Source organism: Anabrus simplex, chromosome 12 (assembly GCF_040414725.1).
Source record: "Anabrus simplex isolate iqAnaSimp1 chromosome 12, ASM4041472v1, whole genome shotgun sequence".
In the NCBI taxonomy this organism is placed as follows: domain Eukaryota; kingdom Metazoa; phylum Arthropoda; class Insecta; order Orthoptera; family Tettigoniidae; genus Anabrus; species Anabrus simplex.
The window spans coordinates 9,342,128-9,368,606 of record NC_090276.1 but is presented as its reverse complement, the minus strand read 5'-3'; the positions used below and the strand labels follow the sequence as shown (position 1 = coordinate 9,368,606).

General features: G+C 41.1%; 1 protein-coding gene across 1 annotated transcript in view; it reads left to right on the top strand.

The window, feature by feature from the left end:
* The window catches only part of LOC136884491 (uncharacterized), a 34,559-nt gene extending 17,641 nt beyond the window's left edge, over positions 1 to 16,918 (top strand). The window contains exons 4-5 of the mRNA XM_067156694.2: positions 149 to 287; positions 16,611 to 16,918. Of these exons, the coding sequence (XP_067012795.2) occupies positions 149 to 287; positions 16,611 to 16,671 (200 nt within the window). The 3' untranslated portion in view covers positions 16,672 to 16,918. The remainder of the gene's footprint in view (positions 1 to 148; positions 288 to 16,610) is intronic.
* Positions 16,919 to 26,479: the final 9,561 nt, after the last annotated feature.

Genomic DNA, 26,479 nt, shown 5'->3' with positions numbered 1-26,479 from the left:
TGTATGGTATTGTCCAATGACAGAATACTACTTAAATACTGGAAGTTGTCAACAATATCCATCCATAACCAATAATAAATATAATCAAGAGAAGAGCAGAAAAGCAACTCTGAGCTGATTCTACTTGCTACATTATTTTGTTTTCCAGGGAAGAAACCAAACAGTCTGCGAGAACTCCTTGCATTCATTGGGTATGAGAAATACTGGCCTCGCTTGAGAGACCAAGGTGTCGATCTTGAAGTCTTCCTCTCGCTGTCCGAAGCAGATCTCAAGGAGCTTGGAGTTGAGTAAGTATGAACATGTTCTGCAACCAGTAGAAGTGTAGCGGATAGCTGAAGTTAATACCAAACAGTACTGAAGAGTAAAAGGTATATAGAAAGATTAGGAATATAAGTTGGATCACATATTAGGATAACCATGATGGCGGTGGAGCATGTAGGTATTTGCTTCATGACAAGGATGGGCATTGGGTAGCGATGGAACAGTTCCGGTTGCTCCTGTTCTGTAAAATTACTATGTTCCACGTAACAGTTCCAAATAACAGTCCGGAGTTTAGGAGGTGGGGGAATTAGAAAATATCAACAAACATAGTGTTCGTGTATGCTAATTCCAAAATTGTTCCCTCATTGCGAGTTTCATGGTTTGTTTTAATTGGATGTGCTTTACAATAGTTGAACCTAAACAAGGTAAACTGGTACCTCTCCTTATGAAGAGAATACTAGGTGCAATATGAGTAGGATCGCAGGAATTCAGAGCGAATAGTTAGCTGATGACGTGATTAGTTAAGGAGACTTGCTAGGTGAAGCTGAATCTGAGAACTAAGAAATCTGCATTGAGTGACATAAGCTTCTCACATAGTTATGTTTATTCGTCTGATGGTATTTATACATTCTAATAGTTAGGATATATTCTAATACCAGTAATTTACAAATTGCTGTAGATAGCACAGCACAAAACGCCGTAAACCACGGTAAAAATAGTGGTGGTTGATGATAAATGTGATTAAACACAGCAAAAACTAAAAGGAACCAAGATTAATATAATCATGTCATGGATACTCACCACAAATTTGCTATCTGCCATAATCCTTACGAAGACACGCACCTCTTACATACTCATATTATGCTGGCTCTCTTCCCTGGTCCCTTAGTGCACACTGCTGCTCATTGCACCCAATGACTACTGTAGTTTCAAGAAACACAGTAAACAGTGTAGAGAAACAGCGCTCATGTTCTCCCAGATCCAGAACAATCTGCGAACCATTGGCGCTTGCGAGGATCTCGAACAGTAGACCAATCCCAGTGCAGTGCAAGCGATATGGAACACATTCGTTTCAGAAGAGGATGTTGTGGCGTACTCTTCATTTTAAGAAGAGTTCAGAGTCTGGAACAGTTCCAAAATAACTGTTATTTTTCCTTTCTCTGCATGTGGGGACATCTTGACATCTCTCGTTGACGCTGTGCTTTGTTAATGGTCATTGCAAAGGCAAGATGTAACGGGAACTGCCTCCTTTTAAATTTTGAAAGGTAGGTTAATGTCAGTAGACACCAAATCAATCCTAGGTAGATAAATTCCCTGTTTCTTGGAAGCACCTGTAATGATATCAGATTTTATAATTTTCTTTATACAGTTCTCTATCAAACACACTCCATTTATTAAACCAAAGGCCACATCATATTTCTTAAAAGTATTACAATTGAACCAACATTCAATTTTGATACATGTGGATACATTCCAGGTGGTACAACAGAGTGTAGGTATTCTACAGGTATGCTGCTTACAAAATCTGTGTCAGATTCATCATCTGTCCACACTGCTGCATTCCGTAAAACTTACTGGGATTAGGTGAACTTACTCTGTTATAATAACTTGAAAAATAAAAGTGTATACAATTGCAAAAATGTGACTTGCCAATGAATTATTACTTCTTAAGTCATTGGGAACTCTTATATCATATTCTATTTCACTTTTAAATTCATTATTTCCTAGTTGTAGTAGTCATGCCGCAAATTCCTATTCGGAAGGCTTTGTACGCATATTTGTCTTAAAGTGCAATACTTTTTATTTTTTATCATAATTTAACATGCCAGATACATGGCTTAACTAGCTTTGAATACCTACGACAGAAAGAACTTCGCAAAAATCTCCCCCAAATATGACAATTTTACCACACATTTCTTTTTCACACTTCATGATGTCCATTAGTAAGTGATGAATACAATTTACAGGAATCATCAAAGCTTCATCAATAACAATAACATACATGCATTATCATTAAATACTGTTATGCCTTTCAGCATTCAGTCTGCAAGCCTCTGTGAATTTACTAAATTTCGCCACAATCCTCTATTTGCAACTAGTGCTGTGGCCTCATGTAGTTCTATACCTCTTATCTTTAAATCACTAGAAACTGAGTCTAACCATCGTCGTCTTGTTCTCCCTCTGCTTCTCTTACCCTCCATAACAGAGTCCATTATTCTCCTAGGTAACCTATCCTCCTCCATCCGCCTCACATGACCCCACCACCGAAGCCAGTTTATGCGTACAGATTCATCCATCTAGTTCATTCCTAACTTAGCCTTTATCTCCTCATTTGGAGTACCCTTCTGCCATTCCTCCCACCTGTTTGTACCGGCAATCATTCTTGCTACTTTCATGTCTGTTCCTTCTAACTTATGAATAAGATATCCTGAGTCCACCCAGCTTTCGCTCCCGTAAAGCAAAGTTGGTCTGAAAACAGACCGATGTAAAGATAGTTTTGTCTGGGAGCTGACTTCCTTCTTACAGAATACTGTTGATCGCAACTGCGAGCTCACTGCATTAGCTTTGATTCAATCTCACTTACTATATTACCATCCTTGGAGAACACACAACCTAAATACTAGAAATTATCGACCTGTTCCAGCTTTGTATCACCAATCTGACATTCAATTCTGTTGAATTTCTTACCTACTGACATCAATTTAGTCTTTGAAAGGCTAATTTTCATACCATACTCATTGCACCTATTTTCAAGTTCCAAGATATTAGACTGCAGGCTTTCGGCACAGTCTGCCATTAAGACCAAGTCGTCAGCATAGGCCAGACTGCTTACTACATTTCCACCTAACTGAATCCCTCCCTGACATTTTATACCTTTCAGCAGATGATCCATGTAAACTACAAACAGCACAGGTGAAAGATTCCAGCCTTGTCTAACCCCTGTAAGTACCCTGAACCAAGAACTCATTCTACCATCAATTCTCACTGAAGCCCAATTGTCAACATAAATGCCTTTGATTGATTTTCATAATCTACCTTTAATTCCATAGTCCCCCAGTATGGCGAACATCTTTTCCCTCGGTACCCTGTCATATGCTTTCTCTATATCTACGAAACATAAACACAACTGCCTATTCCTCTCGTGTATGTATGTTGTATGTTGGGTATTCAGCCCGAACGCTGATTGGATCCTCAACAGGTTCACCATTAGCTGTCATAGATGGCCTAGGTGTCACTGAAGAGGCGTACTGGGGAAATGAGGAGTGAGGTAGTTTCCCGTTGCTTTCTTCACTGAGCCAGAAGTTGCTATTGCACATCAGTCTGCCAAGCCCACTGAAATGTGTGCACCACCTGACCCTATGAGCGACATTTTCACACCATTCATAGCAGGGACTGGCTGCATAAGGAATGGCATTACTAGCGTCACTCATACCTCAGCCACTTTCGTATTGTCAAAGCCAAGTATAAGACTGAGACAGGTCAATGAAAGTAACAATTTTATTCTAGCCCATACCAGAAGACATAGTGCACTGTAAACACTTCATCTTGCCAGCAAAGGCCAATTCCTCTCGTATCCTCTCGTAGCATTGTTCGCATACTGAAAATCTGATCCTGACAGCCCCTCTGTAGTCTGAAACCACGCTGGTTTTCATCCAATTTCCTCTCAACTATCGATAGCACCCTCCCTTCCAAGATGCCAGTGAATACTTTGCGTGGTACACTAATCAATGAGATACCTCGATAGTTGTTGCAGTTCTTCCTGTACCCTTGCTTATAGTTAGGTGCATTTTCTGCATTTGTCCAGTCTGAAGGTACCTTACTGTTGTGTGTGTCCTCCGCCGCCTGCAAGCTCCGCAACCCGCCTCGCGTTGACTCTTCTAGATACCACGAGGTGTGGACTGCAGCGCGCTGATGTAATCGTGTGACGTCAGCCAGCGTGTATAAACTGGGCGACGTCTTCTCCACTCCAGGCACTCCACAGTGTCCAACGATGAGACTACACCGTACGTCGGACACGGAAGTACCCTCTTAAAAAAGTGTACTGAACAGGTGGACTAATTCTGTACGGGAGGTCTCACCTCAGGAAATCTTCGCCTCAAGTTATCCTGCCTCCCGTATCACCGACATACATCCTGCCTAGCATTCTGCTACCACGAACTTTACTCCAAGTTCCCTTTATAATTCTCCAAACCATAGATAGTCATCAGCTATCACAAACATTCATTCCTTCGGATATCCTATCTCATCAAGATAGATATCATTGTACATATTTCTCAGACAGTCAGTCAACTAGTTTATGTTATTATTTAACGTGTACAGCACTTCAAGCAGCAAGTCAAATTTCGTTCATTTTTGTATATACTGTGTGAATATTTACAAACTAATAAACTTTTATGTTGTGCTTTGTATATCGTGATTCTTGTATACAACACAACACTTACCAACACTCCATGATAATCTTACTACTGTACTCTCTGAAGCCATTTCATTCCTGCCTTCCCACTAGACTTCACCATTTCAGGTCTAATTTCATCTATTCCTGCTTCTTTATGACAATAGAGTTTATTTACCATCCTTTCTACTTCCTCAAGCATAATTTCACCAACACCATTTTCCTCCTCCCCATGAGCTTGGCTGCTTACAACACCATCAGGAAGATTTCCTTTTACGTTGAGAAGCTGTTCAAAAGATTCCCTCCACCTCTCCAGTGATTCCCTTCTATCTATTATGAGTTCACCTGAATTACTCAAAACACTGTTCATTTCCTTTTTCCCTCCCTTCCTAAGATTCTTTATTACTGTCCAGTAAGGTTTCCCTGCTGCTTGACCTAGCCTTTCCAGATTATTACCAAAATCTTAACATGACTTCTTTTTGGATTCAACAACTATTTGTTTTGCTCTGTTGCTTTCATCTACATACAAATCCCTGTCTGCCTCAGCCCTTGTTTGGAGCCATTTCTGATAAGCCTTCTTTTTACGTTTACAGGCTGCTCTCACTTCATCATTCCACCAAGATGTTCGCCTTTTCCCTTCCTTACACACAGTTGTCCCTACGCATTCCATTGCTGTTTCTACTACAGCATCCCTGTATGCCACCCATTCCCTGCTTACTGTCTACTGTTCGAAACTTCTCACTAATCATATCCATGTACTTCTGTCCAATTTCCTCGTCCTGGAGATTTGCTACCCTTATTCGTTTGCAGACAGATTTCACTTTCTCTACCCTAGGCCTAGAGATACTTAGTTCACTGCAGATCAGATAGTGGTCTGTATCATCGAAAAATCCCCGGAAAACTCGTACATTCCTAACAGATTTCCTGAATTCGAAGTTGGTTAAGATATAGTCTATTATGGATCTGGTACCCCTAGCCACCCAGTGTAGCGGTGAATAGCCTTATGCTTGAAAAATATATTCGTAACTGCTAAACCCATACTAGCCCAGAAGTCCAGCAAACGCTTCCCATTCCCATTAGCTTCCATATCTTCTCCACATTTACCAATCACCCTTTCATACCCCTCAGTTCTATTTCCAACTCTCATATTGAAATAGCCCATTAGCACTATTCTATCCTTGCTGTTGACCCTGACAACGATGTTACTCAATGCTTCATAAAACTTGTCAACTTCATCCTCATCTGCACCCTCACATGGTGAATACACTGAGACAATTCTCGTCGTAATTCGTACAACTGCCAAATCTACCCACATCATTCACTCATTTACGTTATTATTCTTCTGTGCGTTACAGTTGCTAGCGCCGAACGAAGCTTTAGTAAGCTTATTAAAACTTATTTGCGCTCTACAATGGCACAGGAAAGGCTGAACTCTCACCATTTTAGCAATAGAAAATGACACCGCAAAAACCTTAGACTTTAGAGATATTCTGACAACATTTCTTAATGCAAAAGCCACGTGAATGCCTTTCAATGTTTGAAGTTTGTATACAGACAATAACAAGAACAAATAATGAAAAATCAAAGACCGTATTTTGTATATAAATAAATCAAGGCTTGGTATATGTATATCAGATATGTAGTGGAGGGTGGGTGGTCCGTGATGCTGTTATTTATTATAGCTGCCTGTTTTTCCAGTCCGCAACACGGCGGGTCCATAGGTGGTGGATAATGGAGTGGCTCTAAAGAGCTAGGGTATCATCCCCCCCGAACCAAAACTGGAACGAACATAATTACGAAATTTACCGGGGGTGGGGGGCGCCGGTTTAAGCCTTGCCTTGGGCGCCTACATACCACTCGACGGCCCTGATCTAGATTCATCCTCTTTGCTGACTCAGCCAGTTCTACTTTCTTTCTTCCATAAGCCCCATTAATATTGATAGCTCCCCATCGAATTCCATTTCGTTCGGCAAGTTGTTTCCAAGGAGTCCCTCGCCTGTCAAATGGGAGTGGGACTCCGTTACTCCCATAGATCGGGGGCTTGCTTAAAGTGTTCTGAGCGCGGTAAATTCATGAAGCAGGATGCTACCCTACTTGCACATAGTCCAAGTGAGGATCTCTCCTCTAACGGGTTATGGACCACCGGTGGATTGTATAGTCCTAGCCGCCTGAGCACACGGAGGGCCACGACTCAGAATATGTCCGAGATGCCCACTCCCATTCCATAGCAACTGGTGTCCCGATTCTCAGACCACTTATTAGGCCACTCAGCCCGTTGCTCATGGTTCACGAACTAGGACGTGACTACATTAACCCACTCCGTGAACCATCAATAATAATCTGCTTCTGAGCTGTTCCATTTAATGCACGAAAGTGAACTTTCTGTTACTGGAACAGAGAAACCAAAAGTTTTGTAAATTGTCGTACCATCTGGTAATACAAAGTTGCAATTCCTGTCCATGCAGCAGCGACTGCTTCTAACCATGTATACTAAACTTGGAGCAGCCTTCTGGAGCTTCGAAAGAAAAAAAACATTTCTGACTTGATTTTACAGAGCCCTCTATCGGGCTGGCATAGAAAGATCAGTGGAGACAAGTTACATAGATCATCATATTATTTGAATAAATAACTATTTAACACAAATTATCAACTTAGTGAAATAAATACTATTTTCCTAGTAATCCTGATATGGAGACCTTTCTTTTGATGTAGTATATTGCGTTAGTATTACGGTTTCTCACAATATTGCATTAAACATTCAAATTATTTGTATATATGTATTTTATTGATATTCACATATTGAATATAGGTGGACCCACTCTCACCCCATTTAACATGGAAACATTTGTCTCAAGAAGTACTTAACATAGTTTGAAAATGATATCGCATCTGAATTTGTAATGCCTACATCTCTAATGCTAGAAGAAACCTTGTAGTTAGTATGGTAGTATAGTACCATTATCTCAGCAGATGTTGCCTCTAGAAAAGTGTTGAAAGTTCGATTAGAGTCCTTTGATAACTGAAAGTGGAAAAACAAATTTTGAAAATCTTCAGTGGCTTAAGTTATTTACGTTAACATCCTAGGGAAAGAGAGAGAGAGAGAGAGAGAGAGAGAGAGAGATGGAATCTACAATTCTATGAATAATCATTTGAGACAGGAAGGAAGTTTGGACACTGAAATTGTCTCGCATGGGCTGAGGACAATTGAAAGTGCATGGATTGGGACTGTGAGGGGGGGGGAGAGATATGGTGATTGTTTGAAGGGAAGAGACAAGTACAAGTAGAAGCTTAGCTTGTGGTAGCCACCCCATACTTTCAAACTGACAAGTTACGGGAAGAAACAGAGTCATGATATTGCAATATTTCCTTTGTTCAATCAGTCACCACTTATCTGCCTGCCTGGTGGTAGTGATCGTTAAGGCATCAAGCTTCTATGGTCTGACGCTGTGGTTAGCCGCTTTGAGTCCCATTGGTTGAAAAAAATGTCGCCATCAGAATGTTGCCCGGCAGGGTAGGAGAGGTGGTGGTATACAATTCCTAATCACTAAACTGTATGCCAAAAGCCTGGATTACCCGCTGTTGGTGGTGATTCGTCTGTTGGATTTGGACGTTAAGCCCTGACCAGACACGCTGGCTTTATTTGGCAAGAGTAGGCTATATGCTGGCACTGGGTTTCGCCCTCTTCCTACGTCATCATCTCTCCCCCAGATGTGCGGGTCGCCCAGGTGCAGCAGACGGGCCGAAAATGTCCTCGGACTCTCCTGGCACTCGATGCCACGAAATAAATAAGAATCCCACTGATCTGCAGTTGGAGTTCTCATCCAGGTGGTGGATTCTGTATCAATTGTTTTCCTAATCTTTTCGGAAAATGTGTTTGAATCCCACCGCTGGCAGTTCTGAAGATGATATTCCATGGTTTCCCATTTTCACACCAGGCAAATGCTGGGGCTGTACCTTAGTTAATGGCTGCTTCCTTCCCACTTCTAGCCCTCTCCTATCCCATCATTGCTATAAGAAATATCTGCGTCGGTTCAACTTAAAGTAGATTGTACAAAAAAATCAATGATTTTTAACAAACTTTCAGATTTGGGATGATTGGTCATTATTTTGTCTTTCAAGAAGGTTTTAAGTCAATATATAGTTTTCAAGAATTTTTACATTATTGTAATTATTCAATGAATTTTAAGTGTATTTTTTGTCAGACTGATCAAAATCTGCAAGTGACAATATTAAAAACATTACACATTTTTTCGTTCATATGGGTAAATTTGCGAAATATCTTTCGTGGCCAAGCAAACTGACCAGCAGTGTCAGTGACTAAGAAAGAGTAAGGAAAAGATTTATAACTGAGTCTTGTGCAGGCTCATAACACAGGACTCTGATAATTAGGAGAAAGTATTTGCTAACGTTTCTCAATCAAGTTAAAGCATGGATAGCATTCTGTGAGTTAAATGCCACATATGGAAAAATTGTTGAATTGCATAACAAAATCCTCCTCAAATATAAGGTTAAACATCACGGTTAGTTGTAAACTTGGCATGTAGCTTTCAGTAGCAGGAATCGCAGTCTCCATGTTGGCCAATGACAAGTGAGCTAGACGTCACGTGATGAACGTTCAAGACAAATTTAATGTTAATGTTACCAAGTGTTTTCTTCTAGTATTTTTAAAACGGGCAAAAATATAACCTGTGACAATAAAGTTCGGTGAATGAAGTCAGAACAGTCGATCCGGCAACACTGGTGACACGCAACGCTGCACCTGCGTAGCAGCAGGTTTTGAGCATCGTGTGTGTGCCGTGTAAGACCTGTTTGACACAGTGCGTGTTAGTACGTTGGTTCTGAACTGCGAACAGGAACATGAACGAATAAAAGATCAATGTACAGTTTTGTTTTAAGGTTGCAAGACACCAAAAGAAACACATGCGCTGCTGGTACCTGTTTATGAAGATCAAGCACTGTCCTTGAAGTGTCTGCACGAGTTGTTTGCCCATTTTCGAGGAGGCCGGGAAGGTGTTTCTGACAACCCCGCGTAGCGGAAGACGACAACATTGAGAAGGTGAGGACATTAATCACGAATGATTGGCGATTCACTGTGCGCGTGATAGCGGATGAACTGCAGGAAAGAGATTTGCCTATATTCCTGACATCCAACGAAATGTAACGATGCCTTTGAACACCATCCCAAGGGAAGCCTTCTTGCAAAGTTTCCAGGAAATGCATCGCCGATCTCAGCAGTGCATAGTTATGGGAGGGGACTATTTCGAAGGACGGTAAGGTCACTATCATGCCTTGTTCATCTATTTTGATAGTACAGGACTATTCATCAAACTTTATTGTCACAGGTTGTATAAGAATGATTAATCCCAGTGTAATTGAGAGGTGTTAAAATGAATGCTTTGAAACTGCAAGACGCTGACAAATTCTTGACTACAACATTATGGCAATCAGTGGAAAACATTTGACAACGTCGAGTTTTAGACAGATTTGCTGAAAACAATGGGGAATGATGCGACAGAGAATGAGGAAGAGGAAGTTTTTGTAGAAACCGATGATTTGATGGTTTAGATGTTCCGTTTATGTGAATAAGCACCGTTAATATACATTGAAATATTTGATCATGATTTTCTGTTATTTCACTTGCAGTTATGCCAATTTCCTAAGAATTTTGCATGCAGAAGTGGAAATCTCGACCTGTTAGTTGCAAACTTGTCAATCTTCAATTTTATTTTTTTGCTTTACGTCGCACCGGCACAGATAGGTTTTATGGCAATGATGGGACAGGAAAGGCCTAGGAATGACAAGGAAGCAGCCGTGGCCTTAATTAAGGTACAGCCTGGTGTGAAAATGGGAAACCACTAAAAACCATCTTCAGGGCTGCCGACAGTGGGGTTCGAACCCACTATCTCCCGGATGCGAGCTCGCAGCTGCGCGCTCCTAACCGCATGGCCAACTCACCCGGTATCTGCAATTTTAATAACGTCAGTGCTCAAAAGTCGTGGATGTTAGGTTATGCTGCATTTTAGAATGTTTAAGGGTAGAAAAAAAATTCATGCATATATCTCCTCTAGTTACGGAGTTCTAATAAATCTTTTTCTCATGTAAAATTGGGTTGATTGTACATTGGCAGTTTTGCTCAATTAACTTTTAAAGTCTTGATCAGGGATTTTTCCAGACATGCTTGCTCTGGAGTATGGAAGGGGTCAAACATATCCTGTATTGCACTCTTAAACTCTTTGCAACCCTAGTTACAAACCATGGCTTAAAGTTAGGGAATTTGTGGTTTAGAAAATGTTAAGTTCATCCCATTATGATCTATGTTTCCTTGAGTGAAATGGAACACTCAATAGGATGAACACAATGCCAGGTCAGTGCAGGGAGAAGGAGCAATAGAAACACTACATTCTAATAGTTTGAATACTTTCTAATTGTTTATCTATATATATATAAAGTAGCTTGTCCTGACTGACTGACTGACTGACTGATTCATCATCGCCGAGCTAAAACTACTGGACATAAAGAGATGAAATTTTGGGGATATATTCATATTAAGACGTAGGTGCTCGCTAAGAGAGGATTTTTGGATATTCTTTCGCTAAGGGGGTGAAAACGGGGGTGAAATTTTAAAATGAGTTGCTCTATATCTCAAAACTTTAAAAGTTTACAGATGTAAAAATTGGTATTTAGAATCTTCTTTAAAAATAAGGAAACACGTATTTTTTTGTTTTCAGAAAATCCCAATAGGAGGGGTGAAAAAGGCTGAAAATGGGGAAAAATGGGTTGAATGCCTTTAATCAGGATACCGGTACCTATATCTCAGAAACTGAAGATATTACAGACCTCAAAATTGGTACTTTTGATCGCTGTGAAAAATAATGAAACACATTTTTTTTTTGTTTTTTGGAAAATCCAATTATTGCGAGGGTGAAAGGGGGGGGGGTGAATTTTTAAAATGAGTGCATCTATATCTCAAAACGTTTAAAGTTTAGAGATGTAAAAATTGGTATTTAGAATCTTCATTAAAAATAAAGGAACACGTATCTTTTTGTTTTCGGAAAATCCCAATAGGAGGGGTGAAAAGGGGTGAAAATGGGTTGAATGCCTTTAAAGAGAATACTTATATCTTAGAAACTGAATATATTACAGACCTGAAAATTGGTATTTGGGATCTACTTTACAAATAAAGAAACAGGTATTTTTTCGTTTTGGGAAAATCCAAACAATGGGGGGTGAAAAGGGGAATGAAATTTTTAAAATGAGTGTATCTATATCTCAAAACTTTTAAAGTTTATGGATGTAAAATTTGGTATTTAGAAATCTCCTTTAAAAATAAAGAAACACGTACTTTTTGTTTTCGGAAAATCCTAATAGGAAGGGTGAAAAAGGGTGAAAAATAGGTTGAATGCCTTTAATGAGGCTACTTATATTTCAGAACCTGAAGATATTAGAGACCTGAAAATTGGTATTTGGGATCTACTTTAAAAATAAACAGGTATTTTTTTCGTTTTTGGAAAATCCAAATAATGGGGGGTGAAAAGGGGGGCGAATTTTTAAAATGAGTGTGTCTACATCTTAAAACTTTAAACGTTTACAGATGTAACAATTGGTGTTTAGAATCTCCCTTAAAAATAAAGGAACACGTATTTCTTTGTTTTCTCTAAATCCCAATAGGAGGGGTGTAAAAGGGTGAATAATTTGTTGAATGCCTTTAATGAGGATACATATATCCCAGAAACTGAAGATATTACAGAACTGAAAATTTGTAAATGGGATCTCCTTTAAAAATATAGAAACACGTATAGTTTTGCTTTGGGAAAATTCAATTAATGGCGGTTAAACAGGAGTGGCAAATTGGGGTGAATTTTTTGAAAGACTATATCTACAGAATATCTGAGAAGCGTAAAATGTTACAGACGTAAAAAGTGGGTATTTGGAATCTCCTGTAAGTGTAAAGAAACATAGGTGATTTGTCTTTGGAAACTCCACTTAAGGGGAACTAAAATGGGGTAAAATTTTAAAATGAGAATTTCTACAGTATATCTCAACATAGCATGTACAGAAGTGAAAAATGGTCTTTTTTTATCCTATTAAAAATAAAGAAAAGTGTATTTTTAGCTTTCGGAAATACAACTTGGGTAGTGGGGGGTGGGGGGTAAAAGTGACAAAATGGTGTTGAATTCTTTTAATTAGGCTACTGATATCTCAAAAATGAAGATGTTACACACGTGAAATTTTATTTTTGGAATCTGCTTTAAAAGTAAACAAACACGTATTCTCGGAAAATCCAATGAAGGGGATTTGGAGTGTTAAAGGATAGAAAAAATGAATTGACTTAATTGTATGAGAATACATACATCTAATAAAAACTAAAGTTGTTACAGACGTGAAAATTGGTATTTTGATCTCCTTTAAAAACAAAGAAAAGCGCGTTTGGGGGGGGGAAACAATCATAAGGGGGGGGGGGCGGGAGTGGAAAGGAGTTGAATTCCTTTCATGAGGACACATAAATCAAAAACTGAAGAGGTTAGAGTGGTGATAATTGGTATTTAGAAGATCCTTTACTATTAAAGGAACAAGTATTTTTTGCTTTAATATCACTTTGTGAGGGAGGGGGGGGGGATTGTGGAAGGAAGTTAAAAACGTGAATTATTTTTAAGGGGATACTAATGTCTCAAAACTGAAGGTAATAAACGTGAACATTGGTATTTGGAATCTCCTTTAAACATAAAGAAACACGCCTTCTTTTAATTTTTTGGAGGGTGAGGGTAAATAAACTTAACGGCGGTGGGGTGTAAAAGGAGGTGAGAGCAATTGATTTTACTGTTCATAGTGTACATATAAGGAGCCTCCGTTGCTCAGTCGGCAGCGCGCCGGCCTCTCACAGCTGGGTTCCGTGTTTCAAATCCCGGTCACTCCATGTGACATTCGTGCTGGACAAAATGGAGGCGGAACAGGTTTTTCTCCGGATACTCCGGCTTTCCCTGTCATCATTCATTCCAGCAACACTGTCCAATATTTCATTTCATTTTTCACTCATCGATCATTGCCCCAGAGGGGAGCTTCGGCAGCCGGCACAATTCCTATTGTCGCCGCTAGATGGGGCTTTATTCATTCCATCACTGATCCTGTCGAATGATAGGAAACAGGCTGTAGACTTGCGATGTACTTATTCTGATCATAAACCGATCATTTTTAATCTTCTGGCATATAAATAAAAATTTAAACACATTTGAAATAAACGATAGGAATGAGATTGGCCGTCAAATTGTTCACCTCTATAATAAGGTCAATAATACACGGAGGTATGTCATTCGTATCGCCAGAAATTCCGCACACTTACCTACGCGCAACAATGGTGCTGGTCACATTGTTAGCAATGACAATGGCAGCAGATGTATTTTACCGCCAAGTAGCGGTCTTGCATATTGCTGTAGGGTCCAGAACATCAATAATAATAATAATAATAATAATATCCTGGACCGTCGTCAACATGTGCGGTCCGTGCTGGATACGGGTCCTGGACGGGTGATGACTACGGTTGCAGTCCGGCCGCCGGTTTAGTACCGCCAAGGCACCTAAGAGGACACCACGCCGCATCTCCTCAAGGATTTTATCCACATTAAAAATGCTTATAGGAAAGCATGGCTAAGATTTAGGAACCCAACTGACCGGGTGGAATACCTGGACCTAGCCCGGGAAATACGAAATCGATTGCTGGAAAGAAAGATTGAAAAATGGGAGGAACGTTGCCGTAATCTCTCAGTAAACGAGTCAGATCACGAATGTCGGCGGGTTGTATATAAAACGATAAGCATTCAATTATAAATTTCAGTATATTACCGTAGCGAAGCACGGGTATCTTGCTAGTTACTTATATCTTAACTGAGCAGAGTGGCCACACCTATGGATCTGCATTCGGGGGAAGTGATCGTTTGAACCCGACCATCAGTTGTCCTGAAAATGGTGTTCTGTGGTTTCCCATTTTCACTTCCGGACAAGTGCTGGGCCACTTCCTATTCATAGCTCCTTCCATCTCCTTACCCAATCTCATTTGCCATCATTTATTTCATCTTTATTAGCTCTTCAACTGAGGCTGGCAACATGAAGGGCATCCAGCTGTAAAAACAGGCCGTACATTTCATCTCACCTCATCCCCTACCTCGTATGAAGAAACAGGACTTACGAGCAGATGTACAGTATTTACCCTTCCCTTACATTCCCTTTTCTCATATCTATCTGGCTTTCTTCTATCCTACACTCATTGCACATGAAGGCTGAAGATCTTTCAAGATGTCCCTTTAATGAGTGTTGATGCCCGCCCTCCTGATGTAGCTGAGAAGCAGAAACGAGCTCGTCTGAGACTGAGAAGAGATGGGTGTAGAAAAACTGAGACTGATGGGGAGAGAGCCTATCTGTTGGAAAATAGCAGTGTGTGACAAAATGGAGGTTGTTCTTGTCTTAACATTATGTTGTCCTGCCTCCTCCTCTGACCTATCATTACACTTCTTTTCTAGTTCCTGTTTCTCTTCTTCTTCTCCTTTTAAGACCACATAAGACCACTTTAGTCTGTCTATTGTCCGTGTCTCTTCAAAGGAACTGTTCGGGCTTTGCAGTCTTCCCAGTACTTTTTTCATGTGTTCCAATCTTCGTGCCCTTTCTGGTGTTGAAAATATTCGTGTTGCGAGTTTCTTTCTCGTGAGTGTGCAGGAGATGCTTGTGAAGGCCAATTTCCTTCAGATTGTCCCTTATTTCTGTGATCTATCTTCAGCTTGTTGTGGTACTTTTTGAGTCAAGATTATACTGTACCAGTTGTTTCTGAAGTCTCACATCTGGCGTTCTGATGTGTCCAAAGAATCCCAGCCTCCTCTTATGCATAGAGTTCCAGCTCTCCGTACACGACTCTGTTGGGTACTATCCACCACTGTTTGTCTTTCTGGTATTTTTTGTTGATGCAGCTTCTTGCAATTCTTTCAATATTGTGGAGTCTGTTGGTCTTTGATTGTTCATTCAGGTGAAAGAGGATCTCTGCTGCATATGTGGCAACTGGTTTTATTATCCCCAGGTTTATCTCATGGTACCTATACACTACTTGAACCAGTTGCAAATGCATGTGTACAGATGAGTTCATCTATTAAAAACAATATTTTATTGTTATAAAAATAATGTACGAATTGGAAGTGATGCAGTGGAAATCAATCTGCAAGTACGACGTATGTCTGTACATAACAAGGGAAATCCTGTACATGCACTTGGAACACAAATGATAGCAAATAATAACAATAAAAATGTCAAGAAAATATAGATGTGATTTCATCTGTGGCCTTTATTTTAACGATCTATTACAATGGGTAATGAACCAACACAAGCACTGATGTTCCATCCTTACACCACAGAGGGCAAAGTCCTGCTGGCTCTAAACAAGCTTGAAGTTCAAATGTAAGACATAAGATGACGCGACCTCATAGAGACGTCATGATACACTCTATTTCCACTGAAATCTCGCTTTCAAAAATTTCTTGGTTACATCCTTATTCCGGGAGATCTCTTAAACTGTTTTTTGTGTGAATGGATAGGTTAATTTTTGTGGGCTAGCCAGCTTGTTTGTTCTTATTTCGGTCAACAGTGTTTAGTTTTTTGTTTGTTTGTTATTACATCTCCAGAGTTTTTGAACTGGGTAACAATTTTGACCTTATTACCATTTATGCTCTTTCTTTCAGTGATGTCGGTTTTTGGAACGTAATTTCTGTCTTTTCGAATGATATTCTGAGGCCAGTTTTGGTTGCAATGTTTTTAAGTTGTGATATCTATGTTTTAGCTTGTTTGGACAGAGCAGGAGTGGTTGTAGAGAAGTTTGTATTCCTGTCTCTCTGTGACTTGATTTAACACTAGTTTATTTCTTTCTAATACTACCATTAGCAAATATGGAAACTTTTCAGTTTACTTTTGTCTTTCTTTGCAGTAAGGTTGGTCCCAGGAAGGTCATGGCTAAAGCAATTGATACATGGAGAAGTACAAAATGAATTCACATAATTTTAAAATATATATATTGTACCAAATTTGGAACATATTATATAGTGCATATTCTATTTTTAACATTCCTTTGATATTAGAAGCCTTATAATTAAATTTCAACAGTGTAATCTTGAAAAAAAAGAAATTGACATTTGTAATTTTTTTCCAATACTGTAATAATTTATCGGAAATAAACTTGAATTGAGTTGTAAATGTAATAACTTTGGTTAAAGCATTTGACTCAATTTTCTTGTATTCATTGGCTCTCCTTTCTCCCTAGCCATTGTCCTCTGTTAATTAGTTTCTTAACTGAGACAGCCATCTATATATAGGGTGGCTGAAAACAACGTGAACCGGGTATATCTCCGTTAAAGGGTTGTACATGCTGATAATTAATTTGGACCCCCTGTGGGTGGGGGGGACGCAGATGAATACACCCAAGGTATCCCCTGCCTGCAGTAAGAGGCGAATAAAAGGGGCCCCGGGTGCTCTTGACTTGGGGGCGTGGGTTGGCGACCATGAGGCACTTAGCTGAGTCCTGGCAATGCTTCCATTTACTTGTACCAGGCTCCTTACTTTCATCTATCCTGTCCGACCTCCCTTGCTCAACTCATGTTCTTTTACAACCCCAATCGTATTAGAGCACTTGAGTCTTGGGAAGTCTTTCATTTTGACGCCCTTCATGGCCCTCGCATTTTTTCCGTTACTTCATTTTTTGAAGTGACGTATCCCTTCTTTATTTTTTCTCTCTCTATCCCCAATGAAGAGGGAGAAGAAATATTAAAAAGACAGATAATAACTGAAAAGAAAGGAAGGAGCGCTGGAGGTAAGTAGTCTATTAAGAAACTTATGTTCTATTTGCGTTCTATCGGTTTTGGTACACAAAAAATTTTCACATTATCAACCAGGAGCGCTGACCATGGGGGTGATACCGTGCAAATAAAACTTAGGAAAATGTACCGACACTTCTAAATTTCTTTTTCGAACACTGGAAGATATTACATACGTCTTTAAATTTCAAATTTGTCTCAAAACAGAAAGAACTAGGATCTGTGTAAGTACACTGTAATATCTTCATTGGGGTAATCACATTAATATGGCGTATGGCCTTCGGAAAGGCCTGATGTAGAGCTTTTGAGTTGACACCTGGTGGGCGACGTGTGTGTGTGAATGGGGTCCTACCAATGATGAAGTCTACTTGTGAAGACTGCACCCATCTAGCCCCCTGACCCATCGGTATTAACCAATGAAGGTTAAAATCCTCGTCCCAGCTGGGAATCTAACCTGGGACACCCTGGACCAAAGGCCAGCATGCTAAACTATTTAGCCATGGAGGGAATCACATTAACGGGATTGTAAATAAACGTTACAGATCTCTTCATATTGTTATGAATATGAGGGTATTTAGGGGTTTAGTTGGGATGTACAGGAGAGGTCAGACCCTTAACTAGAGTATAGTTCTAGTGTATGGGAGGTGGTGGTGGTGATTACTGTTTTAAGAGGAAGTACAACTTTGCAACCATCCTTTATATAACATTAATCAGAGAGAAAGAATGGAAGGGGTCTGACACATCAAAAAATGAATATATCGGCCAAAGGAAGTCAAGGGCCATGAAGGGCATACAATGAAAGACTCCCTAGAATTTGCAACCTAATACCGTCAGGGTCAAAAAAAAAAACAAGAGTTGATCAAGTGATGTCGGATAGGTTACATGAAGGTGAGGAGCCTGGCATAAGCAAGTGGTAGCAATGCCAGGACTCAGGTCAGGGCACTGTGGTCGCCAACCTACACTCGCAAGTTGAGAGCCCCTGGGGTCCTTTTAGTCGCCTCTTACGACAGGCATGGGATACCACGGGTGACATTCTACCCCACACCTCTCATGGGGTGGCTTGATACGAAAACTGGAAAACATCCACAGAAAAGCAGCGCTATTTGTTCTGAGTGATTCCCAACAAAAGAGTAGCGTTGTGAAAACGTTGCGAATTTTGGGCTGAGGTACTTGGTAGTAAGGAGACTGTTTCAAGCTGTCAGTGGAGAGATGGTGTAGAATGGCATTAGTATATGAATAAGCTTGAGTGCAGCTGTAAAATGTAGCCACCATATTAATATCAAGATACATTTGGAATTCAAGAGCACAAACTGGGACAGATTTTAATTTATAGGACGAGGAATTTAGCCTGCCTCTCACCGCTGCGATCCATGGTTCAAATCCCAGTCGCTCTATGTAAGAGTTGTGCTGGACAAAGCGGAGGCGGGGCAGGTTTTTCTCCGGGTGCTCCAGTTTTCTCTGTCATCTTTCATTCCAGCAGCACACTCCAATATTTTTTCATTTCATCTGTTGGTCATTAATCATTGCCCCAGAGGAATGCGACAGGCTTTGGCAGCTGGCACAATTCCTATCCTCTCTGCCGGATGGCGGATTCATTCATTCCATTCCCGACCCGGTTGAATGACTGGAGTAGGCGGCGAGGACAAAGAATTAGAGATTAGAATAATAGATGTTCCATAAATTTCCAACGTCCTTGAAATCATTTAAGAAAATAGAAAGTAAACGACGACAGGTCTAAATGAAGATCAGTGGTGATGGATTAAAATCAACGACGGAAACTCAACAGCTACTTATAAATTATGCTTTACCGTATCTAACGCACGTTACGTTCATGAAAATGTTTATTATTATTATTAATTCTTTCTTTCTTAATCCGTTTACCCTCCAGGGTTGGTTTTTCCTTCGGACTCAGGAATCCCACCTCTACCGCGTCAAGGCCAGTGTCCCGCAGCGTGAGACATTTGGTCAGGGATACAACTGGGGAGGAGGACCAACACCTCGCCCAGGTGGCCTCACCTTTGTTGAGCAGGGTTTTTCTGGAGGATAGGACGATCGTAAGGGATAGACAAGGAAGAGGGAAGACAGTGGCCGTAGCCTTAAGTTAGGTACTATCCCTGCATTTGCCTGGAGGAGGAGGAGAAGGAAACCACAGAAAACCACTTCGAGGATGGCTGAGTTGGGAACCCCCTTCTATTCAGTTGACCTCCCGACGCTGAGTGGATACCGTTCCAACCTCTTGTACCACTTTTCAAATTTCGTGGCAGAGCTGGGAATCGAACCCGGGCCTCTAACAATTACACCACAGGTGGGTGTTCTTCTTCTATCTTGTTATGTCCGTTCAAAGAGCGCGTTTGAACTTGTACCTTGGCTTGATGGTTTTCGCCTCCTTATCTTCCCAAAATCTCTTCATGGATGCACTGTGTTGCAGTTTGGCTTCTATTGAACACTTCCTACCAGTTTTCTCCAGGAATTTATGCTTGGCTATTATTGTACTACAGACTCCTCGATCTACTATGATGTGCGTGATATTCTTTCTGAGTTTCTTCTAGCGGACATTATTATTATTATTATTATTATTATTATTATTATTATTATTATTATTATTATTATTATTATTATTATTCAATATCAGGAAAATGAAATGAAGTATGGCTTTTAGTCCCGGGAGTGTCCGAGGACATGTTCGGCTCGTCAGGTGCACGTATTCTGATTTGACGCTCGTAGGCGACCTGCGCGTCATGCTTAGGATGAAATTATGATTAAGTCGAGACATACACCAGCCCCGGTGCGAGCGAAATTAACCAATGAAGGTTAAAATTCCAGACCCTGCCGGGAATCGAATCCGGGACCCCTGTGACCCAAGGCCAGCACGCTAACTATTTAGCCACGGAGCCGGGCTGAAAATCAGGAATGAGTGTTACAAGAGCGTTCTCTCCATGCCTAGGGGCCAAGGCGGTATTGATTTGGCCCAGCTAATGAATGAAAGGAACTGCTTATCTACGGTGATTATTATTGTCTGTAACCACAACTTCTTGATCGTTTTCTCCTGAACTGTTTTTCGTCGCTGTCTACACTCTGTCGGCATCAATGATCAGTTGTGACCTTCACAGTAAGGCATCACTCACGATTTCTTTTCCGTCTGGACCACATTCCGATGGAGGGAGTAACTTCCCCCTTTCTGAGGAACGTAATTCGCGGAAAGAACTCATCTCTGTCTTCCGAGAATGCTCGGCTTCCGAGAAGAGAGGGTTGTAAAAATTGAGTGGCCCAGTTCAGTTGTGGGAGCGTGGGCGCCAGAATGGCAGTCGACATGCGTACGGGCGGCCGGGGATGTGATCAGAGAGGGAAACTTGAGGAGTCTTCACACAGTCCCGAATAGTAGGTTACGTTGGCACGGATAAAATGCGAGTAAATGTTACCACTAGGGATAGGCAAATTTATCGTAGCTTCTGGCTGTTTTCAGAAGAAATAATAATAATAATAATAATAATAATAATATAATAATAATAATTTAACCGGGCGAGTTGGCCGTGCGGTTAGGATCGCGCGACTGTGAGCTTGCATCCGGGAGATAGTGGGTTCGAATCCCACCGTCGGCAGCCCTGAAGATGGTTTTCCGTGATTTCCCATTTTCACACCAGGCACATGCTGGGACTGTACCTCAATTAAGGCCACGGCCGCTTCTTTCCAACTCCTACGCCTTTCCTATCCCATCGTCACCATAAAACCTATTTGTGTCGGTGCGACGTAAAGCCACTAGGAAGAAAAATTACTTTACTGTACGTCCCACCAACTACTTTTACGGTTTTCGGAGACGCCAAGATGCCAGAATTTAGTCCCGCAGGAGTTCTTTTACGTGCCAGTAAATCTACCGACACGAGGCTGACGTGTTTGAGCACCTTCAAATACCACCGGACTAAGCCAGGATCAAACCTGTCAAGTTGGGGTCAGAAGGCCAGCGCCTCAACCGTCTGAGCCGCTCAGCCCGGCGTTTAGAAAAGAGTCCCCTTTCCGAAGTGTTCATTCTAAACTACGTCAGTTTTTACCTCCCAATGACTAGGTGTGTAAAAAAAGGCTTATAACCCTAATATACCGTGTAAAATAGGGTTCTTTTCTGTAAGGGAAATTCAGTAAAATTAAAAAGGCTAACTCATCGTGGAGTGCACTTTATAATTTTCTTCAAAATCCACTCATATCATTCATTGTCTCCATAGTAGTATATATTATACAAAATGGTAATTCTTGCATTAATAATAATACTCGTGTATAGTATCGTTGTCCGCCTGTGTAGTGTAGTGGTTAGCGTAATTAGCCGCCACTGCCGGAGGTCCGGGCTCGATTCCAAGCTCTGTCACGAAATTTGTAAAGTGGTACCAAGGCTGGAACAGCTCGGGAGGTCAAATGAGTAGAGGTAGGTTCGATTCCCACCTCAGCCATCTTGGAAGTGGTTTTCCGTGGTTTTGCACTTCTCCTCCAGGCAAATGCCGGGATGGTACCTAACTTAAGGCCACGGCCGCTTCCTTCCCTCTTGTCTCTCGCTTCCAATCTTCCCATCGCCCCACAAGGCCCCTGTTCAGCATAGCTGGTGAGGCCACCTCTCTTGAAGCCTTGCCGCATTGCTTGAGAAGGAAACAGAAGACTCCAATGGTCAAATAATTGGGCTATCGATGAAAATGCCAAGAACAGTTCGCTGACCACTGAGTTTTGGGCTTCTTTTGTAAACTTTACTCCAAAGGAGTTACAAGATTTCCTTTGCCCAGCGACAATATATAAATATACAATACATTATTTTTATTATTGCGGAACAGTGTGGTGTAGCGGCTTAGTTGATTGCCTGTGTCATTTCGGCGGCCGTGGTTTGATTCCTGGTGTTGCTGGGGTGGGATTTTCAGTAGATAATCCCGTGGTGTCGAGAAGCTATTGGCTTTACGTCGCACCGACACAGATAGGTCTTATGGCGACGATGGGACAGGAAAGGGCTGGAAGTGGGAAGGAAGCAGCCGTGGCCTTAATTAAGGTACAGCCCCAGCATTTGCCTGGTGTGAAAATGGGAAACCACGGAAAACCATCTTCAGGGTTGCCGACAGTGGGGTTCGAACCCACTATCTCCCGAATACTGGATACTGGCCGCACTTAAGCGACTGCAGCTATCGAGCTCGGTGGTGTCAAGCAGGGCAGTGGCCTTAAATCCCCGGCCACAACTCTTTCATGCCTTATAGCCTAGTTAATATTATTTGGCAACAACCATTTGTTTGTTATTTCTGGTATAATCGCAGTATACTCGTACTTGAGGTGTACGAAGACAAAACAATTAGAATTTGGGGGTTCGCCAACCAAAACCTTTGAACACCACTGGTCTAGAACAAATTTACTTTCATTGACCTGTCTCAGTTGGCTTATCCCCCTGGGCGTGGGGGTGGTAGAATAACACCCACAGTATCCTCTACCTTTCGTAATAGGCTACTAAAAGGGACCACAGAGGCTCTGAACTTTGCAGCGCAGGTTGGCGACCACGGGACTCTTAGCTGAGTCCTGGCATTGCTATCACTTACTTGTGCAAGGTCCTCACTTTCGTCCATCCTATCCGACCTTCCTTATCCAACACTTTTTTTCCGACCCCGATGCTATTAGGTTTCCGAGGCCTAGGGAGTCTTTCATTTTCACGCCCTTCGTGGCCCTTGTCTTTCTTTGATCGATAACTTCATTTCTCGAATTGTCGGACCCTTTCCACGTTTTCTCTCTGATTACTGTTGTACTTCATCTTAAAACAATGATCACAACCACCACCTTTCGAGCAACTCGTCTCCTTACTTCCAAGTCTTCCCAGCCCAAAGTTTACAACATCTTCGTAACGCTACTCTTTCGACGAAGATCACCCAGAAGAAAGTGTGTTGTTTCCTTTACATCTATTTTCAGTTCTCGTATCAAGTGATCCTGTGTGTGTCCCATACACTGGAACCATAGGGTCTTACCAGAGACTTGTGCGCCATCTCCTTTACACCCTTATCACAACCCCTAAATATCTCCATAACCAACGCTGAGATCTGTAACCTTTAACAACCTCGTTAATATGATTACCTCAATGAAGATCATTCCTTATATTAACACGTTACTACTGTGTGTTCTTCATGAGCTAGTTTCACCCCATACACAGTCATTAAAACTGAGAGGCAGTATTATTGGAGGGTGAGAAACAGCAAAATGACCTCGATAATGTTGTGAGATGGACAGCAGGCAATGGTATGATGATAAACGGGGTTAAAAGTCAGGTTGTGAGTTTCACAAATAGGAAAAGTGCTCTCAGTTTTAATTACTGCGTTGATGGGGTGAAAGTTCCTTTTGGCGATCATTGTAAGTATCTAGGTGTTAATATACGGAAAGATCTTCGTTGGGGTAATCACATAAATGGGATTGTAAATAAAGGGTACAGATCTCTGCACATGGTTATGAGGGTGTTTAGGGGTTGTAGTAAGGAGGTAAAGGAGAGGGCATATAAGTCTCTGGTAAGACCCCAACTAGAGTATGATTCCAGTGTATGGGACCCTCAACTTGATTACCTGATTCAAGAACTGGAAAAAATCCAGAGAAAGGCAGCTGGATTTGTTCTGGGTGATTTCCGACAAAAGAGTAGCTTTACAAAAATGTTGCAAAGTTTGGGCTGGGGAGACTTGGGAGAAAGGAGACGAGCTGCTCGACTAGGCGGTATGTTTCCAGCTGTCAGTAGAGAGATGGCGTGGAATGCAAAATTAGTAGACGTGTCAGTATGAGTGGTGTCTTTAAAAATAGGAACGACCACAGTATGAAAATAAAGTTGAACTCAACAGGACAAATTGGAGCAAATATTCGTTTATAGGAAGGAGAGTTAGGGATTGGAATAACTTACCAAGGGAGATGTTCAATACATTTCTATTTGTTTTGCAATAATTGAAGAAAATACTAGGAAAACAACAGATAGAGATTCTGCCACCTGGGCGACTGCCTTAAATGCAGATCAGTAGTGACTGAACATTTGTTTATTTTGCAGATGCTCCTTTTATAATATTTCTAATTTATTGCAGGCTCTTTCAAAACCCGTATGTGCTGTTTAAAATGGTCAAGTTGACTTTTATTTCGAAGGGGTTTTGAACCCACCCCCTAGTCCCCTGGGTACAGCGTTGGCTTATACGGTGTTTTTATGTTTTTTGGTCATAAAACATTTTATCATTTTTAAATAAACGGGAATATTCTTAATACTTCGTAATATTCGGATTCAAAGAGCTATAAATTAACCGTCTTTGACTGCTGATTCATTCATGGCTTGCAGACACTGGTGTGCTTCCGTCAGGACAGGATTTGAAAGCCCTCCTAAAGTCTCCCTGAGCTCAGATATTCCACGAACCACGGAAGACTGCAGTCACTTGTGTCCGGGTGGCAGCGTACAGGATACCGGGTGGTTTATTTCTGTTCCGAGTGTCGTGGTTGCCTCGCGCCGGCATTGCGGCGTCGACTGTGACTAGTTTAACCGCCGAGATAAGAAGTGACTATTCACCTACGCGCCCTATGGAGAGAATTTTGTCATATCCTACTCCGTCTGACTCATATCATATTTGAAGATGTTAAACCGCTAGGTTATCTGCTCTACAAAAGACGTAACTTAAGTTGGTGGCGCAGAAACAAAAGGTATGCATTTATTTTTTTACACATTCATTCACAACTTTAAAGGGAATGTGTCAAAAATAGAATAAAATTTGTTAGACATCCTAGAGAGAGAAGCAAGTCTAAAATGGCAATGGGTAGCTCGACAAGACCTCTAGGATTGTTCACTGGAGACCATGGGAACACAAGAGAGGCATTGGAAGACCCCAGAAGAGATGGCTCGATGACATAAAGCTGTTGGCTGAAACACGCTGCTTCCTAGTGGCTCAAGACCGAAGACGTTGGAAGCATATGAGAGAGTCCTATATCCAGCAGTGGATTGAAATAGGCTAGAAAAGAAGAAGTATAACATCTAAGACGAAAAGGAAATTGATAATTTGTAGAATGAATATTAAACACTATTAGGTTTAAGAAAAATATTTAATCTAGTAACAGACAAATTAATAAATGAATACTCTCTCCTCAATCAATCAATCAATCAATCGATCAATCAATCACCACTGATCTGCATTTAGGGCAATCGCTCAAGTGGCAGATTCTCTATCTGTTGTTTCCCTGGCCTTTTCATAAATAATTGCAAAGAATTTGGAAATGTATTGAATATCTCCCTTGGTAAAATATTCTAATCCCTAACTCCTCTTCCTATAAACGAATATTTGCCCCAAATTTTCCTCTTGAATTCCAGCTTTATCTTCATGTTGTGATCTTTCCTACTTTTAAAAGCTCCACTAAAACGTATTCATCTACTAATGTCATACAACGCGATCTCTCCACTGATAGCTCGGAACATACCGCTTAGTGTAGCAGCTCGTCTCCTTGCTGTCAAGTCTTCCCAGCCCAAAATTTGCAACATTTCGTAACGCTACACTTTCGTCGGAAATCACCCAGAACAAATCGAGCTGCTTTTCTTTGGATCTTTTTCCAGTTTTCTCGTATCAAGTAGTCCTGGTGGGGGGTTCTATGTACTGGAACCACTCTCTAATAGAGGTCTTACCAGAAACTTATACGCCCTCTGCTTTACATCCGTACTATAACTCCTAAGTATTCTCATAATAATGTGCAGAGATCTGTAACCTTTACTTACAATCCTGTTTATGTGATTACCCCAATGAAAATATTTCCTTATATTAACACCTACGTACTTACAGAGAACCCCATGACGAATTTTCACCGCATCAACCCAGTAATTAAAACTGAGAGGACTTTTCCTATTAATGAAACTCACAACCTGACTTTTAACCCCGTTTATCACCATACACACCGGGCGAGTTGGCCGTGCGGTTAGGAGCGCGCAGCTGTGAGCTTGCATCCGGGAGATAGTGGGTTTGAGCCCCTCTGTCGGGAACCCTGA